Here is an 18,369-nt window from a genome sequence, read left to right as displayed (position 1 = left end):
TCCCAACAGTGGTAAAGCACTGCCACACCCATGATTCTCTCTGGGTGCTAGAGGTAGGCACTTCCTCTACCTCATCTACTTGGTCCTCTTCATTGTCTTCAAAAATAAAGCACTTTTTTTGTTGTGTGGGTCCTCCAGCTGGTTGTGGTGGCGGCTCTTAGGGAGGAGGGATGGCAATAGCGGATGCCATTTTTTACATAAATAGCAGTTTTGCTACTGTTCTTCCATATATGTGCTTTTTACTAGATTGTTACAGGATAATGAGTAAGAATAGATGTAGGAGCTGTGCAAGGGTACATTAATGCAGTTCCGAACTGTCCTCGAAGCACGGACCCGAAAACGAAAAGTGCACATGCGTTCATGGACATGTCATCACGCCACGCGCACTGTCACGTGGCACTGTCCGGAAGGTCCACAATGGCGTCAAACCTTCGCTGACGTCGACGGAAGCAAAAACAGTGGCAAAAGTATATGTGTTAAAAATGATGCTAGAAGGTGGGAAATGGCAGGGTTTTATGTTGAAACGCTGTAAATTGTACAAAAACATTGCTATATTGGGTAATTATGATATTAGTAAGTTGTAGGAAAATAGCGTGCACTGGTAAAAACCCATGGAATTCTCTGAAAAAATCTTTGTTAAAGAGACTTTATGGTTAAGTTGCACCAATAAAAACCTATACAATTCACTGAAAAAACTTTGTTAAAGGAACTTTATGGTTAAGTAGCACTAATAAAAACCTATGAAATTCAATGAAAAGCTTTGTTTAAGGTACGTTATGGTTAATTTGCACTAATAAAAAACCTATGAAATTCAATGAAAAGCTTTGTTTAAGGTACGTTATGGTTAAGTTGCACTAATAAAAGCCTATGAAATTCAATGAAAAAACATGGTTAAAGGGATAAATCACAAATGTCATTGATGACATCACTGATGACATCATATATCTGGCCCACTTGTTTTTGTTCACTGAAATATCTAGGCCAGATGGTATTGTTCACTGACAGTCAGAATATAACAATGTAAAAGGTGCTGTATATCTAGACGTTAACCTTGTCATATGTTCTTAAAGTAGTTTCCTTAGGGTTTGGTATCAGCTCATAGTGCACGCACATGGGGCAATAGGCAGGCCTCAAACACACAATTCATTCGTATACATGAAAATGAACTTTAATGCTATTAACATTTTCTGATGATGCTGTTTCTATCTTCCTTAATTTAGTTTCCCTGTACTTTATTTTCCCTCTATGTTTGTCTGATTTGTATGCATTGTGGATCTTCATATGTATTGTTTGTACTAGCACAAGTGTGTAGTAAGTCTTGAATTGTTAGCTAGTTATTACATGTTTAAAATTACACAATCACCTATGACATCAAGTAACCAATATTATAAACACAACCCCTTGGAGGGACTTTTCATCAAAACTAATTTCACATGTGATGTCATCAGTGATGTTATCAATGCTATTTGTGATGACATCTTTGATGTCCTGGGTGTTAGTCTTAGCAGTGCACGGTGGTGGTGCGAGTTATAGTTGCTTAGCTTACCATTACTGGTGAATTTCTGAGGTTTTTCGGTTTTACTTGTAACCATAACATCCCATTAACAACGTTTTTTCATTGAATATATAAACTATGGTGTTCCAAAGTACCAAGAAACATTGAACATGCCTGTAGTTCATCTATTTAAAACCCAATAACATAACCTAACATGACATGAAGTAGTCTTCCTCGGATTAGACTTGAATAATGACCAAGATGGTTGACAGACTGCAGAAAAGTAGTCTTAACGCGATTTCTATGCCTAATTAGACTATCAAACGTATGGTAGAAACTATACTCCAGAGAGTGATTGGGAAAATGTGAACTTGGATCAACTGTTTATTTATTTTCATTGATAATTGATGTATAATTCCCCCTTTGTGAAAGTTTGTGGAAACAAGTGTTGATCACTTTACTAATTTTCCTTTACAGGTGGATGTGTTCTGGGAATCACAGCAAAAGGAGAGCGCTTAAAACATTGGTATGAATGCTTGAAGAACAAGGATAAGAAAATTGAACGCTGGCACAATCTACATAATGAAAACCATGTGCCAAGTGATTAAAAAGATGCACAATGTCATCTCCTTCAGAAATACTTGCAGTATTTGCTACCAAGTCACTGTAAATTCGGCTGTCTTGTCTTCCAGTTTGTTTCCATTTTGAGTGCACTTCCTTGAATCTAGAACAGAGAATGTTAGTGTGAACGTTAAAATAAAAAGGCCTACTATAATTTCCTGGAAATCAGGATATTTATTTGTGGAACATTTAAGATTTCTGATTTGAAATAGTTTACCATGATTTGCTATCACATACCGTTGCATTGTGTGAATGTTCGGCGTAGGCCTGTTGAGCTATAGACTTGCTTTAATAATGGGAGATGCTAGACATTTAGCAGTGTTTTTGAATTACCATACTAATTTCAATTCAAACCTATATTTCTACATATGTTTTTTTGAAAAAGGGTTTGAGTTCAATGTTTACTCACCCAAATTGCTTTGCTCTCCTTGCTTGTCAGATTCTGTATGTCAGACCCTTTCCTCTATGCTCTTATCAAAGGTAGAATCTAGTGTTCTTTGTTGGTGTGTGTTGTTAGTGAGGCTACATGGGGCTACTTGCCTAAAGCCACCGTTTGACTGCTACATATAAAGGAGAACGTGGCAGCTGTTACTATAGCATGCAATGAAATGACATGAATTAGTCAACTTCACGATCAAATTGAATATCTTCCAAATTAAAATCTTGCTCTCTTTTCAATATGGCAGTGATCTGTCTTTGAAGAGGTGTACACATGTTCTGAACATAAGAAATCTAATTTAGAGGAGCTTCTGACTTCCAGATTACCACTATCAATATGCCTTGTCAATAATTATCGCGTTTTGGACATGCAATATGATTTTCAATATAACAAGTAATAACCGCGCGCATGTTGGTTACATTTGACATGCCCAGTTTTCTGCAAGGTGTGTCTGATTTCTGCTCCAGTGCATAATTTATAGCTCATATCTGCACTACTGCAGGCCTTTTAGTGTTCCCCCTTCATTTTATAAATGATCATGGATACATACGCACAACAATAGGTATTCAGCGTGTAGACATTACTAAAGTAGTTTAACATATGTCCTCTTTAGAGATGTTACTATCATTGTAACATTTCACCATCATGAGTGTATTGATTATGAGCATTTATAAACTGTGCAATACGGCACTTCCAGCCTAGGATCACTTATCACTCCTCTGAATAGTCCTTTATTGGAGGTAGAGAGTACATCCATCAGAAAGTAATTCACTTCATTGGTTTAGCTGCTATATTTTCTAGGTTCTAGATTTGAATGAAGGTACTCCCCTTCATTTATGAAAATTAATTGCTGAATTTGCTCAGCACAATTTTTTCATTTGCTCAGCAGAATAATTGAGGATGATGCCATTGCTTTCATACATCATAACAGTTTAAACGATTCATTTCAAAGTTTACAGATTCCTTTCTGAAATAATTTGAATATTGTTACAAGATGGGCATATCTGCGTTTTAGAACTGCGTGATGTACAGTGTGGTCATTGCAGCCCACAATTAAAGGATTCCTGCAGAATGCTGTTATGTCACATGTGTTTGTTGACTGGATAAAGTGCAACTTTAGGATCAAGGAAATACTCTCCTAAAAGGGGGCAAGGTATCTTATGCTGCAATTTATTACTCGCTGTTTCCCTTGTAAAATGTAACCACGAATGCACAGAGAGATTTTATTTTTAAATAGGTTATTGCTGTGACTAAGTATTATTTTTCTATTTTAGTTATCAATAAAACAAGAGTCAGCAAGCTCCTTTGTTAAAATTGATAGAAGTTCCACACACTGTTAATTTGCACTTATAGTGAAGTTAATTTAAGGAATCGATTCTTAGTTTGAGTAATGAAATATAAAAGCACATTAGTGATTTTACACTGAAGTTTGAAATATGTCTGGATATTGACAATGTGTAGATATTTCCTAATCAATGATGGCATACTGCATCTCACTAACATCGCTTCAACTCAGCTGAAATGTAACCTGGTGCTTCTGTAATGATGAAGGCACTTTTGGTCAGTTGTTTCCAAATTGCAAATGTTAACCAGTTCTGTCAGGCAACAGGATTCTGGATTGACTTGAAATTGATTTTATTTTTAATTTTAGATGGCAGTGTGGATGTGTAGTCCTTGTATCTTTCCTGGTGCATTCTTCACTCAAGACTTGCTCACATTATCGATATTACCCATCACTTTCATCTTGCATATATGTGAATAATCACTTTAAAAAAGAAAATGGTAAAATGCCACTGCCAAATCACACCAAGAAGTAAACGTGACACTGAAGGTGGATGCCATTGTTTTGTATGACTTCCTTTGCTTCAAGGTATCTGACACATTTGGATACATTCCTCTGCTACAGAAGTTAACCTTCTTGGCACCGTGTTTCAGTGGCCAAAATTGTATTATTATTTTCAAATTAAAAACTTGACTTTGCAACCAGATTTGGGTGAGAAAAAGAGAGCATAGAGAACACAGCTGAAGTTCTATTTTTTGTGGAGAGGCGGAGAGCTGAAAATCATTCAACTTTAAACTTTGTATATTTGTGGACAAATGTATCCTAAGCCTTTAAGTCATCATCTTGCCTTACTAATTTAATATGTGTAACAATACCATTGTGTTTTCAGTATTGGTTTGTGACTGTATGCATTTCCGTCTGTAGTTTTCAATTTAGAATGCGTTCATTCATGATAAATGTAGGCCATGATTTTCTTGTAATTAAATTTGAATAGACATGTGATATGTATAGTATATTACCATCATTATTATATCACACGCCTTCACATCTAGACAATAACAGATTGACTTCTTGCATGAAGGTACCATCACTGGACTGTGCTCACAGCAGCGAATCCTATAAGAAAAAAACAGACTAATACATGTCATGTAGTCTTTGCTTTAGTTATCTGTAACCCTTGGCAACCTGTGACTAATACCTCCTTTTTTGATTGCTGTCAGACACACATTGCCCAGCAGAATGACCTCAGCCATAAAGGCATTGCAAGATTGCTGATCCCATGCATGACATGTATTATGGATGCTCCCAATTCTTTCCTCTCCACATGTGTAGTGCAATTCTTTTCATTAAAACAACACGTGTTTATCTCTGTGTGATAAATGTTGCTTTAATAATTTAAGTGTTATCCTCTTTGCTAAAACTACTTTAAAAATATGTAGCCTTTACAATATAGACTTTAGAAAAATGAATGTTGTTTGCATTGTTCTGATAAATTATAGAAGCTAATTTGCAATGATTCCTGAAAATAAATTTCCAGCTTTTACGCTGGGACTTTTGTACATTTTTATCATAAGAAAATACTGTGACTTTTCATGACAGTGGCTTGCTGAACAAAACTAGCATTTCATTTATGTACAGCAGTTGAATGATGTTGTAAATGTGCCATACTTAGAAACATGTCTTTCAGAAGATCAAACATCTCCATTGATCAAATTTAGCAATGCTTTGACTGGAGGAATTGTTGTTTCTTGCAAATGAGGTTCATAGCATTAAGGATTGCTTTTCAATTGAAACCTGACATGCTGTGGTAAGCCATTAGATCTTCTTGATCGGTCAGGTAGTATTACCCTAAGAAATTTTTTTAATTAATTGCCAATTAAACATACATTAAAGGAAAAACACAGAACGATCAACCATTCATCCGTTTCCTGTCACTTGGGAAACTTCTCTCACTCCAGTCACACTTCGTTATTTTCTCAGACAATCAACACGATTTTAGACCACGCATAATACCAGTCATGAATTTACTAAAAACACCTTTTTTTCAGTGCCATTTTATAATTTTTGTCTAAATCACTTGCCAATTTTTATATTGGACATTTATTTCTCTGTTTCTGATTTACTCAAGCCGTGAATGACATGAGCGTCCTGAAATAGTCCTTTCTTTCAACTTGTAAATAAAGCTTGCACATATGCGCTGGGAATGGTGCAGTGCCTCTTATATGGATATTTGCATTCTAATTAGCATGCAGTGACTTTAACAGCAAACTGTCCGTTTACAAACATGACAAACTACCACATTAGAAATACTCCTGTCTTCCACTGCATGCAGATACAAACATGTTCTCTATTTCTGTTATGTATCTAATAAAGATTTTAAAATACACTGTGCGTTTTTCTCAGTTATTTATTTTAGAAAAGTTGGCATGTTTCTGGAACAGTGAATGTCCATTAGGTCATTAAATCAGTAATGCTATCTGGAATGAGTTACTGTTTACAGCATTATGGTACATTATTCCTTAAATATGCCTTAGTCATGCATGCACATATTAATTGATTTCTAAGCATGCAAGGGCATTTGAGATCTGGGTTCCTTTGGGGGACCTGTGAAATGTTCTTACAACTCATATATCTCATGATGTCTCTGGGAATTCTCGGGTGGGCCAACATTGGCCATTTATAGTAAGAAACATTGACAGGGTGATTCTAAAGATAGAAATGACTGCAGGAATGAGGAGAGTTTCGTGGAGAAGGCTGGAGAGTGGCAAAAGCAAGAGTAAGTACATGGCCAGGCATCTGTGAATGTCATCCAGATAATACAGTGTGTTAAACTCTTCAGTAAATAGCTTAATAGGTTTATACACCTGCTTCAATAATCTATCAGCAGCCTGCAATCCAAAAGTTAGAATCAGCAACGAATGACTCCCCCTTCTGTAGAAAAAAGAGCAGTTGACCATATAATTTCCTGTTTTATTTTGTTGGTGTCTCCCTCTTGCTTTGTCTGTACAGTAGGGGATATGCATATTTGCAGAGTTGATACTGTGTTTAACTTTATCAAACTTAGTTCATCCCAAAATTGTATCAGATATGTTGAATATTATTTAAGATAAACACATGTCTTTGTGATGTCAGCTTGTAATGAAATGTTCATTTAATAGCTATATATTTTTCTATTGGTTTTTTGAATATGGAGCAATATCAATGATTACATTTCTGCCCCCTCTAACCTCCTATTGAAACAATCCCAGCCAACAATATGGGACAGGAAACAGGCTGTTTTTGATCATATTTGTTATATTTAAAATAAGAAATAAAGGATATGCAGGCAGTGTCTTAACTCAAATTGCTGGGAGAGTCTACTTTAAGACACTGCAGCTAAATTCAGACTACAATAAAGTAAACCCAATCCAGCTTGCCTATTTTTGTCTCACTACTACTTTTCATTTAAACTCACAGGCATACATAGAAATCCAATGTGAGTAAATATTCTAGGAAAATGTGCACTCAAATCTTGGGTGAATTTAGTTCAGAAAATTGTTAAAAGCACCACTGCAAGGTGAATACAGGTACAGACAGCACACAATCCACACACAATCCTGTTCCTGTGCTATCTCCGCCCCTTGTTCAACCTATATAGATGTCTTGATACCTATGCTCCAAAGTAACAAAGTGAAGATATCATAACTTTACTATGGAGGATTTCAATCCTTCCTATTAGTACAAAGATGGGCAAGCCAGGTTTCCAAGGTCACTCCTGCCACCTTTAAGAGATATCAACACAGATGTGCATTCACAATTAAATTATGGCTCACATTTTATTATCACCATGTGTGTCAAGCAGTTTTTTATTACATAAACACACTTCTGGGAAAGAAAGCATATTTACAACTATATGTGCTGTAACTGAAGAAAGCTAGAAAAAGAAAAAATATTGCTTCGGTTTGGCAAGTTTCTTTTCTCCATTCTAAGATCAAGCACACAATCCAAAAGGGTGCCCTTCTAACCTACATTATATCTGAGTTCTGTTAGGCCTAGCCCTCTTGCATGAGTGTACCTTCTCATTTTGATTTGCATTCACTTACAATCACATTTAAATCTGCTTTTTTCAGGCAATAATTACATACAACTTAATTTTCCTCCACAGAAGATCCCACTTTGATGCTACTTACCAGCAGTATCCTTATACCACTTACCAGTTCAAAGGAGACAGTGGGCCTCATTAGGACCCTGGCGGCCATGGAAAGAACGGTGCCAGTAAGGGACCGGCACCGTTCATTCCGGGCCGCCCTATTACAAAGTCTGCAGCGGGTCCCGCTCTGGAACGCCTGGTCAGAGCAGGCATCCTTAGCGGGACCCGCTACCAAACCAGGATGCTAACAACGGGCCCGTGGTTAGCATCCCCCCCATTCCCATTGAGCCCTATAGGGGCTCAAATGGGAATGGGGAATGTACCGGGTCCCACGTAAGGGATTTAGGGTGCTCCATAGTCGGAATTGCCCGGTAAGTCCCCTTTTGCGGGACCCGCTAAAAGCGGCATGGCTACCTTCATACTCGTAATGAGGCCCAGTGTCTTTATCAAACATCCCTTCTGGAATATGCATCAACAGTTTTTCTTTAACTTTCAGTGCTTTGCCGTTATACTTTTCAAGAGCTTTAAAAACATATATGATTATCAAATGTACACAATACATTCTCAGAAGGACTGAAGGGGCCCCTAGTGGACCATCGCGTATGGAAACAAGGCAGAATCACCACACACAAATTGATACGACAGACACAAGGTTGTATTCCCAAAAGCTAGAGTTATTGCAAAGCAAATAGTCTCAGTTGGCCAACTGGGTCTCACGCCCCGCAACGTGTGTTTCCAGACCCCGGGGGATGCAAGAGAGTGAGAATCGTACAACAGTTACATATATACAAAGCAAGCATCTACAATCAGTGGTGACACATTCAATACCGACCATAATGTATTTCCTTTGAATAGGGTTCAATGATTGAAAATTGTGACGAGTATGACACCTTCAGACATTTATTTAGCAACAGTTTGCAATTTCATGAGCCTGCAGACACAATTCTTTGTTTTAAGAACACACTGCTTCTGTTCTCTGCAAGCAAGCTGCATGCAGGGGAGAGACACATTCCAGGCCTCGCTATCTCCTAGTTTCTATTCGTGTACTGAGGGTCAACTCGCTCTCCAGGGCTCTACATGGCTCAGGGAAAGGGGGCCGTAAAAGAGAGCATAATTCAAGCCATTAAATGTTCGTTTCTACCATTTCTACTGTATTAGTGAGACTAGCTGGCACCTGTGTAATGATTAAATGCCTTCTTGCTTACTATCAAGGATTTGTGCGGGAGGAGACCGGGCATTTCTGTCTGGGTCGTTGCGTTATGTTTCAACAAGTCTCTCGCGCCCTTGCTCTATGCATGAACAATAATGTACTAGTGGAGCAGAATAAGTTTTCAGCAAAGCAGTTTTAACAGAAGGCAAGAGGCAAAGGTTAGAAAACAAAATGGTGATTTCAAGCACTTCAAAATGGCCGCACTTTAGTTAAGCTTATGGCTATGTATTTCTATTTCTAAACACATGAGGCGGTTGGTCTTCGGTCAACAGAATAAATTGCCTCCACCATTGAGGGGTGTCTACTTTTTCTGGACTGACAAACCCTCCTTTTGGCCGCATGCCAAATGGCTCATCCGTATATTGCATCCTCTTCCGACCAAGTATCTGATTCAGAATCTTGCATACTACTAGTCTCCTCCTCGTTGTCATTGGTATCAATATTGATTGACATGAATTCTTTCACTGTCTTCAATTCATCATTTTCCTGAGTACCTGATTTAGTAGTGCTCTTTTTTGCTACCATCTGTACACACTCCTCACTTATTTCAGTACACACTATATGTAAGCAGTGTATACAACAACAACATGTCATGAATATTCCTAGCACTGCTACTAGGATCGCTAATAATTTCCATCCCCATGAGCGTAATACCTCCCAGAACCAGGAGCTTATGTTCAATTCCCAACTTCCTTCAGGGGGGTGTAGGTCAGAGCTTAAAACGTGCAACTTTCTTATTGCTTCAAAAACCGTAGGGGAGGAGTCGCTTACAAATATGCAACACGCTAATCCCACGATTTTACAAACTCCCCCACGATCAACCAAGATTACATCAAGGGCCATCCTATTTTGGAGTGTCATTAATCTAATTTGTTTTTCCTCGAATGTCATATTGTATAATATATCTGTTGTTCCATTTATTGCTTTCTCTAATATTCTGGACAGTTGTCTTATATTATAGGAGTTTATTGCTTGGCCCCAAAATGGTATGAATGATTTTGCTATGTCTTCCTCGATCAAACCTCCTTCCTCATTTTGCCGTAGTCTTGACCTGGCCAATTTGGCTATATCTGCTGTTCCTGAAAGGAATACCCCCGGTAACAACAGTCCCAAGTAACAAGTACCTCCCCAGTTTCTAGGTAACCTGGGATACGCTTTTTCTCCACATATGAAATAAACAGGGTCACCTACATAAACTGGCACTACCTCTTTATCAAGGAATGCTATATTCATGCATCTAGTGAATGTCCCCACCGAATAGGAACCCTTTTTTCTCAGGCAAAAGGGGACAGAGCGTGGACTGTAATTTACTGTATAGGAGGGAGGCACTGTATCTGTGTTTCCTTCTGAGTTCATATGAAACATGATTACAGATGATTTATAGGGCACAACTAATCTGTCTTGTGGCATCACTACTGGTGTGATCAGTTGTGCTTTGTGAAATATAGAACAACCTACAGGTTTGATAATAATCTCTTCGAATTCATTAATATATTTTCTATCTAATTGACCAGTTTCACTTTCGTTCCATTTCATTTCCCATAATATAATGCACTCAATGATGCGTAACATGCAGAACTCAATGGCAACGGCTGCACATACCAACCAATTCCTTTACCACCATGCTGCGGCAAGTGGGCACATACCCAGCAATTATTTTTTCTCAATATTGAATGAGCCATATTCATTAATATCAGTAATGTGTTATTCCCATAACCTTCCGTGTGTCTTTCTTCCATCAGGGACAGAGTGTAAGTAATCACATGGACCGGGCTTTCAGTAGTGGAGATGTTTCCAACAGGCAAGAGTACTTCCAAGGGGTGTATTTCTTCTAAGTACCATAATACCAGTACTGTCATTATTGGGGCTAATATACTCATTACACACAAGACTATTGTTAAGATCAGCATAACATTTTTTCGGCAAATTTCTTTTTTGTAACCTTCCATTCTCTATAGTTAACTCATTATCAGCAGTGGTGCAGGAGGGGGCAAAAGCTGGTTCTGGCATTTTTCTCTCGCTGTTCTTCTTCTCCAACAATGTTCGTTGTGAATGTCTCTTATCGTTGCACTCGTTCGAATGTCAATAAGTCTGGAAAATGTCAACAGTTTGTTCTGCCAGTTCTTAGCAGCCTGGATTGCTATACGTTGGCCAAGATTTCTGTGCATCTGCACATTGCTTAAAGAACTCCAGAACAGTTATCAATTGCCTTTGTACCATGTGAACCCCTCTTGTCCGTAAGGGGTGATCTGCACATAGATTTTTTTTACCACCGAGGAGCCGCGCTCTTGAGTTGTCCGACTTGTACAACCCTCATGCCGCTCTCCTCTAGGCCTCCGGTTCCTACTTCATCCGTGATAGGAAACAGAGGCAACAAAGATCAAAAGAAATGAAGATTTGATCACTCCTTCTTCTGGTTCCGTAAATTATACCGCCTTGCTCCTGGTATTGTGTGATCAATGAATAGTGCGGACGCACTTCCAGACTCGAGCTCGGAGTCAGCCTGCGGTGCAACGGCAGATGGTGGGTGCCAAAGTGGTACACGTTTTCTGTCAGCCAGCAATGATGCAGATTCTTCTGGACAACGTTGGGGCACTCTTTGACCTTTCTCCTTTATAGCAATTTTTTCAGGCTTCGCTTCAAGCTTTATTTTGAGATCAGGCAGATTTTGTGGCAAAGAACTGGCAACAGCTTCTTTCATTTCTGGGGCCGCTGTCTCTTTCTGGTCGTCTCGATCAGGCAGTTTTTCAGATGGCGATGGGACCTTTTTGGCAGCGTTGCATGTATCCACGCTTTCCTTCCGTCCAAATCTTTCACTAGAACCCACTCTCCGGGTTCCAGTGAATGCCGAGGACCAGTGTACCTGATGGGTAGAGCCTCCTGCACCTGCTGATGAATCAAACGCAATTTTTGAATTAACAGATTACAGTAAATGCTGAGCACAGGATATTCAATCTAATTTGGCCACTTTGGCTGTGGTGCACACCAAACATTTGCTGGCCTCCCCATCACTATCTCGTATGGGGAGAGCCCAGTTCTTGCCTGCGCAGAAGTGCGCATGCACAGTAACGCTAGCGGTAATGCGTGTTAGGGAGAATTCTCTGTTTAGGCTGAATTTCCTAACCTAGTGAGTCCCCCAGCAGCTTTGCTGGATTTTTTTTTGGGTTTATTTTTTTCTCCTGCCAAGAGTGAGACTCTTTTACCCTCACTCTTGGACATGACTTGAGAGTGTTTCTGTGACTTGCTATGTGCTTATGGGCTAGGGGGTATTTTTTCCCCATAGGCTATCATTGGTTTTTGAATGTGTGTTACACAGCACCCTCAGTGCAGTAACACAGGGGTGTCATAGAGACCCCCAAACATAGACTCCACACCCTGGGACTGACTACTGTCTCCCTGGGTCTGTAAAGTCACCATTGACTATACTAGCCTTAACTTAGGAACTTAACCAGTACAAACCACCTTACTGTGGAAGTACTAGTAGGGGCAATTAGATTGCCCCTGGGTCTGTTGTCAAGGGGGTACTGTCCCGTCCCCCCTCGCCGAGTTCTGGCTGGTGGCAGTGGATACCACGGAAATATTCCACCGGAATATTTCCCAATGGGATTTCCCATTGTTTTTAATGCACCACTTTTTGGTGCAATGTTAAAGATACCGCCGGTTTATTTATTTAATATAAATTCACCGGTTGGGATTTTTTGCCAGAACTCGCTGCCAAAATGGCATCTAGGTTCACTTCAGTAACCCTGAACCCGAGTCGAGCCTTTGTTCCACTTTTGGCGGGCTTCTGCACAGAAGCCCTCCACAGTGGTGCCATTCTGTCTGGGTACCACAGGGGGCGTGGGAGGGGGTTTAGGCACCCTGGACTGAGTTGCCTTGCCAACTCATGTCGCACTCTGGTGTGATTGGCCCAAGTGGTGAGCCACCCCGCTCACCACTTAGCATGTTTGAGTGACAGCTAGGCTGTATGAATGGGGGTTTGCTGCATAAAAGCAGGGTTTTTGGGACTGGTTCTTCAGAAGTCGCCACAGGACCTAAGAAGCCGAAGAGGGAGAAGCCGAGACGACCTGCCAAGACGACACCACCGGTGAAGCCCTGCGGAACCGTCTCACCACTTTTTCCGACGACAGAGGAGATCTCCCGCCGGAGAGTCTCCTTCCCTTAACTGGTGGGGACAACCAGTTGCTGCCTTCTTTTCGCCGTCCTGAAGCATCTCGTGGCCACCTTGCCTGTGCCAAGCACCCCGGCAACCGGGATACCACTTTTTACCTCAACCGCGAAAGAGGGGTAAAATCCTTTGTGACCGGAAAACTCCACGGCTGGTCTCATCCCTGGTAGTGCAACGACCTTCAGCTTTCCTCCACGTCGAGATCACCTCTTCCTCTGGACGACGCCGCGACTTGCACCCACTACCAGGAACAACTACCACCGCTGGAGGATCCTTTCCACTTTTAAAGGTACTGTGTTCCGCCCGGCTTCCCTTGCCACCGATTGTACGGGGTAGATTTAGCCCTCGGCTCTTGAACCTGGGTAAGACTGGGACACCCTAACTAAACTTTTTCTAAACTCAGTAAAACCTTTTCTACTCACCTGCAAAGACTTGTGACATTGTGTGATCTTGGGCATATTTTCGCCTGGCTCTCTCTTAAGCGGGCCACGAACCAATTCTCCTTGTTCCACAGTTGACTGCCTTTGCTAACCTTATGTGAAAAGTGTTTTACCTTGCTGCTTTCATTACTTCTGCTTGTTCCCTCCCTTTTCTAATAACTTGTTGGAGTGCCATCTGATGTTTAGCGCTCACCTCTGTTTGGAAATAAGTGGTGTTAACTTAGACTTGTCCAACAAATGACTAGGGATGTACATATAAGTAATAGTGACTGCGTTTTGACTTACTTTCCTTTTTCTGTGCTAGTGTAATTTATGAGTGTGCCTTTAAAATAAATAAGTATATACTTTTACACCTAGCTCTGGTCAGTGTTTGCTTGTACTACTGTGCCTCTGTACCTATCCTGTATCCTCTATATACTGCCTAACTCTTCTTGAGGGAAGTCTGACTGCTCAGCCACAGCTACCACAGTGAATCTGTGTGGTACAGACTGCTACCAAGTGGGTTTACTGCCAACACCTGTAATCTTAAATCTTTTGCAGTGGTCCCAGAGGGAATTGCACAGGTTTCTGCTTAACACTGCGTCCACCTAGCTCAACTTGTTTCCTGCACAAATTTTACTTATTTTGGCCTTGAAAATGCCATTGTGATGTTCAATAAGACTGGCACTCATGGGGTGCCTAGAACAATGGAATCTCTTGTCAATCTGGAGACCTGCGCAAATCTGTAATATTATTGCGCCCACAAAATGTGGGCCATTATCTGACCACATGACACGGGGCAGACCAAACCGGGAAAAATACTCCTTCAACATTACTTTTGCAGTGCTCATCGCGGTGCAGTCTTTTAATGGATATGCTTCCATCCACTAACTGAATGCACATATAACCACTAAAACGTACTTCAAGTTTTACCTCAAATGGCATAGAGGGAGGGCCGAAACTGCCTGTTGGAGTCACTGTTCCCTTCCCCAGATTGTTTTGTAGGCACGTGATACAATTTTGGACCAGCCTCTCAGCATTTTTCTTTATGTGTGTGTTCTCCCATACTGTGGCTAGATGCTGAACTATCTTTTTGGCACAAATGTGTGTAGGGCTGTGGGCCATCGTGACCATTGCAGTTACATAGGAGTTGAGCAGCATCCAGTTTTTACTTTTCTTGTCTACCCAGCAACCTTCTAGATCTAATTCAGCCGAGCCCTCAGCCCACCCTTGTATCTCGTCAGCAGTGGCTTCTGCCTGCATCTCTTTGACAGTAGCAATTCCATTTTCTATCATGCAACGCACTTCCTCAGACTGTACTGTCAAATCAGTGGTAGTTTGCTTCACAATTCTGTCTGCAAACGTGTTTCCCACTCCCACTTTACATGTTACTTTTTTATGCGCCTCACATTTCACTATTGCTAGGCACTTTGGGCACGTAAGTGCAGACAGTAATCGTACAATCAAAGGGCCATGTTGAATTCTGGCTCCATGTGATGTCAAGAAACCCCTCTCAGCCCAGAGTCAAGCAAAACTGTGAACCACGCCAAAGGCGTATCGGCTGTCAATATATATGTTTACACTCAGACTCTCAGAAATCTCACAGGCTCTCGTTAAAGCTATTATCTCTGCAGCTTGGGTGGAGTTGTAAGGGATTCTTTTGGCCTCCACAATTCTTTGCAGTGTAGTGATAGCATAGGCAGCAGTTGATGTGCCATCAGGTAATTTAAAACAGGAGAAGTCACAAAACAGCTCTCCTTCTGGCTCTTTTTGTGGGGTACCGGTTAAATCAATTCTTCCTTTCGTTTCTTCCTCAGTAACCATTAAACAATGATGGGGAGGTGATTCATTCTCACCTAATTCTCCAGTGGGCAGTGGCATTAATTCTGCAGGATTCAAAGCGCTACATCTCATAATTTGGATGTGTGGCACAAACAGGAAGTTTTTGTATCTAGTCAATCTAGCAGATGTGAGGTGTTGCGTCTGCGTTCTATTTAATAGAACGTCTATGGCATGTGGCACCATCAAAATCAAGGTGTGCCCCAACACCATTCCTTCAGTTTGTTTCACTAATGCAGCAGCCGCTGCAACAGCTCGCAAACAACGTGGTAGTGCGCGCGCTACAGGGTCCAGCGCGGAAGAAAAATAGCTGCATGTTGTTCCTGTGTCAAAACAGCCAACGCGCAGCCCTCACTTTCATGTACAAACAACCTGAAAATGTTTTCATAATTTGGTGTGCCCACATTCTTCATTCCACGGCAAAGGCATCACAGCATCCTGTTTTGTCAATGCCACCATTGGCTTCAAAATCAATGCAAAGTTCACAATCCACTGCCGGCAATAGGAAGCCATGCCTATTATAGCTCTGACTCCTTTCTGTGTTTTTTGGAATAGGCATACCAGAAATACTCTCTATCCTTTCCGGGGTCAATCTTCTCCCCTCTCTCAAAAGTAGGTAGCCCAAATAAGCCACCTCCTTTCGACAATATTGGAATTTCTTTAAGCTCGCTTTGTGGCCATGTGCTGCTAAATGTGACAATAATAAAACAGTACTTTTTTTACAAATCTTTTCTGTATCAGCAGCAATTAATAGATCAACTATATATTGTAACAACACACATCCAGTCGGTAATTCTAGCATATCTAGTTGTTCTTTCAATGCCCTGCTGTAAATACTCGGACTCTCTGTGTAGCCCTGTGGAATGCGCGTGAATGTAAATGATCGTCGTCCTAATGTGAAGGCAAACAGATATCTACTTTCCTTGTGTACTGGAATACTGAAGAAGGCATTCTTCAAGTCTATAACACTAAAGTACTCTGCCGAGGCGGGAATCATTGTCAAAATTGTGGTGACGTCTGCAACCAATGGGAATTGAGGATCTACTACTTTGTTTAATGTGCGCAGATCAATTATGAAACGATATGTTACCTCATTACCTCCTTTCTTATATACCGGGAGAATGGGGCTGCTACATATACTGCCAGTAATCTCTTCGATTACCCCCAGTTTTACCAAATCTTAAACAATACTCTTCAATCCTTTCTCTCCTTCTGCTGAAATTTTATACTGTGGAATATGTGGCAACATTACTTGCTCTTTTAGAATACTTTTTACTGGCTCTATTTTCAAACATCCCACGTCATTGTCATTCATCACCCATATGCAAGTTGGCACCTTACTCAATTCTCCTGGCAAAGGTTTGGACAAAAATTCAGACACTGGTACATTCTGTGGCGAAATTGTCAAGAACACTCCATCAGGAGTGCAATGGATAACTGCACTCAGGTTTTCAATAGATTTAAACCCAAAAGGTTTTCCCCACAATTTTCTGTTAAGAGAAATGAACAATATTCAGTGAATTGACCTAATGTCACTGCTACTGGTTGGGACACTGGATTGATCACTGGGGTACATGCAAACTCTACTGAAATATTTCTTTGCCCTGACAGTGGTATTTCCGGAACCAAGTGATGGTTTATCGAGCACCTTTGCGCCCCCGTATCTACAAGAAAGCTATGCTCTCTGTTCCCGATTTTCATTTCTACGTAGGGTCCTTTTTGATTCACGGGAATAGGCACTGGTTGCGACCCCTGTCTTGGGCTGTCCTATTGAGGGAACAACGCATCATCCAATGTGTAATCATTACTATAATATGTATTTGGTTGTGTATCAAAAATGTCCCGCCCCTCCCTCTATTTCCATTTTGCATGTTCTGTTGACTCTTATTTTGGCTAAAAGGAGTCTGATTTTGAGCTTGCTTCTGATTCTGGGTAACATTGCCTTGATTATTTTGGTGCTGCTGCATATTGTTTCTATTCTGCCCATTTGTTCCTGGTGGCCCCTATGCTGTCTTCTCTGTCCATATCCATTTCGATTTTGCAAATGTGGACTTTGCGCTCAACAGTGTCCTTCCTCTCTTCAATACGCACACTGATTTAATCCGAGAGGACCCCGATGCATGTTTAAATTACTTCTGCCTTGTGCATTTGAGGAAATGTGTGAAGATTAACCCCACACTTATTACAGAGGTTGATCTACCATAATTAGCTTTCATTTTTAAAAAGCAGGTAACCGTACACTCACCGTGCGGGTGGTCAAATTCCTCAGATGCCCCCCAGTCTCAACATGTGAACCACCACCCTACTGAGAGTCTGGTTCATCATCAAGGCAAAAGTACCAGCTGATTTCCATGCTGTCAGCCTGGCTTGTGATGGATGTCTATATCTAATCCGACTAGGGATATGGTCAAATACCAAAGCTTAGGGGTCTCCCCTTGCATGGCCATTAACCATCTAAGACGCCGTGGTCTGTCTGGATTGTAAAGTGCGACACAAATATGTAGGGTTTCAGCTTCTTTATGGCCCATACAACCACATAAGCCTCTTATTCAATGATGGCCCAATTCCTCTCCCTTTTTGTCAATTGCCTGCTAATATAGGAGACAGGTTGCTCTACCCCTTTAGAGTTCAGCTGAGCTAACACGGCTCCAATCCAAAAACCACAGGCGTCTGTCTGGATAATGAACTCCTGACCACAGTTTCTCACTTTCAGAACTGGGGCCTTGCACAATCCATCCATTAAATCCTGTAAGGAGGTTTGACAGAC

General features: G+C 40.8%; 1 protein-coding gene across 2 annotated transcripts in view; it reads left to right on the top strand.

The window, feature by feature from the left end:
- RPH3A (rabphilin 3A) overlaps positions 1 to 6,223 on the top strand; it is a 1,455,977-nt gene extending 1,449,754 nt beyond the window's left edge. For both annotated transcript variants that reach the window (XM_069619488.1, XM_069619489.1), the window contains one exon: positions 1,973 to 6,223. In XM_069619488.1, the coding sequence (XP_069475589.1) occupies positions 1,973 to 2,103 (131 nt within the window). In that variant the 3' untranslated portion in view covers positions 2,104 to 6,223. The remainder of the gene's footprint in view (positions 1 to 1,972) is intronic.
- The last annotated feature ends 12,146 nt before the right edge of the window (positions 6,224 to 18,369 follow it).

This window comes from Ambystoma mexicanum, chromosome 10 (assembly GCF_040938575.1).
Source record: "Ambystoma mexicanum isolate Mex_15411 chromosome 10, UKY_AmexF1_1, whole genome shotgun sequence".
In the NCBI taxonomy this organism is placed as follows: Eukaryota; Metazoa; Chordata; class Amphibia; order Caudata; family Ambystomatidae; genus Ambystoma; species Ambystoma mexicanum.
The sequence above is the reverse complement of the archived record's forward strand: the minus strand, read 5'-3'. Positions and strand labels throughout refer to the sequence as shown.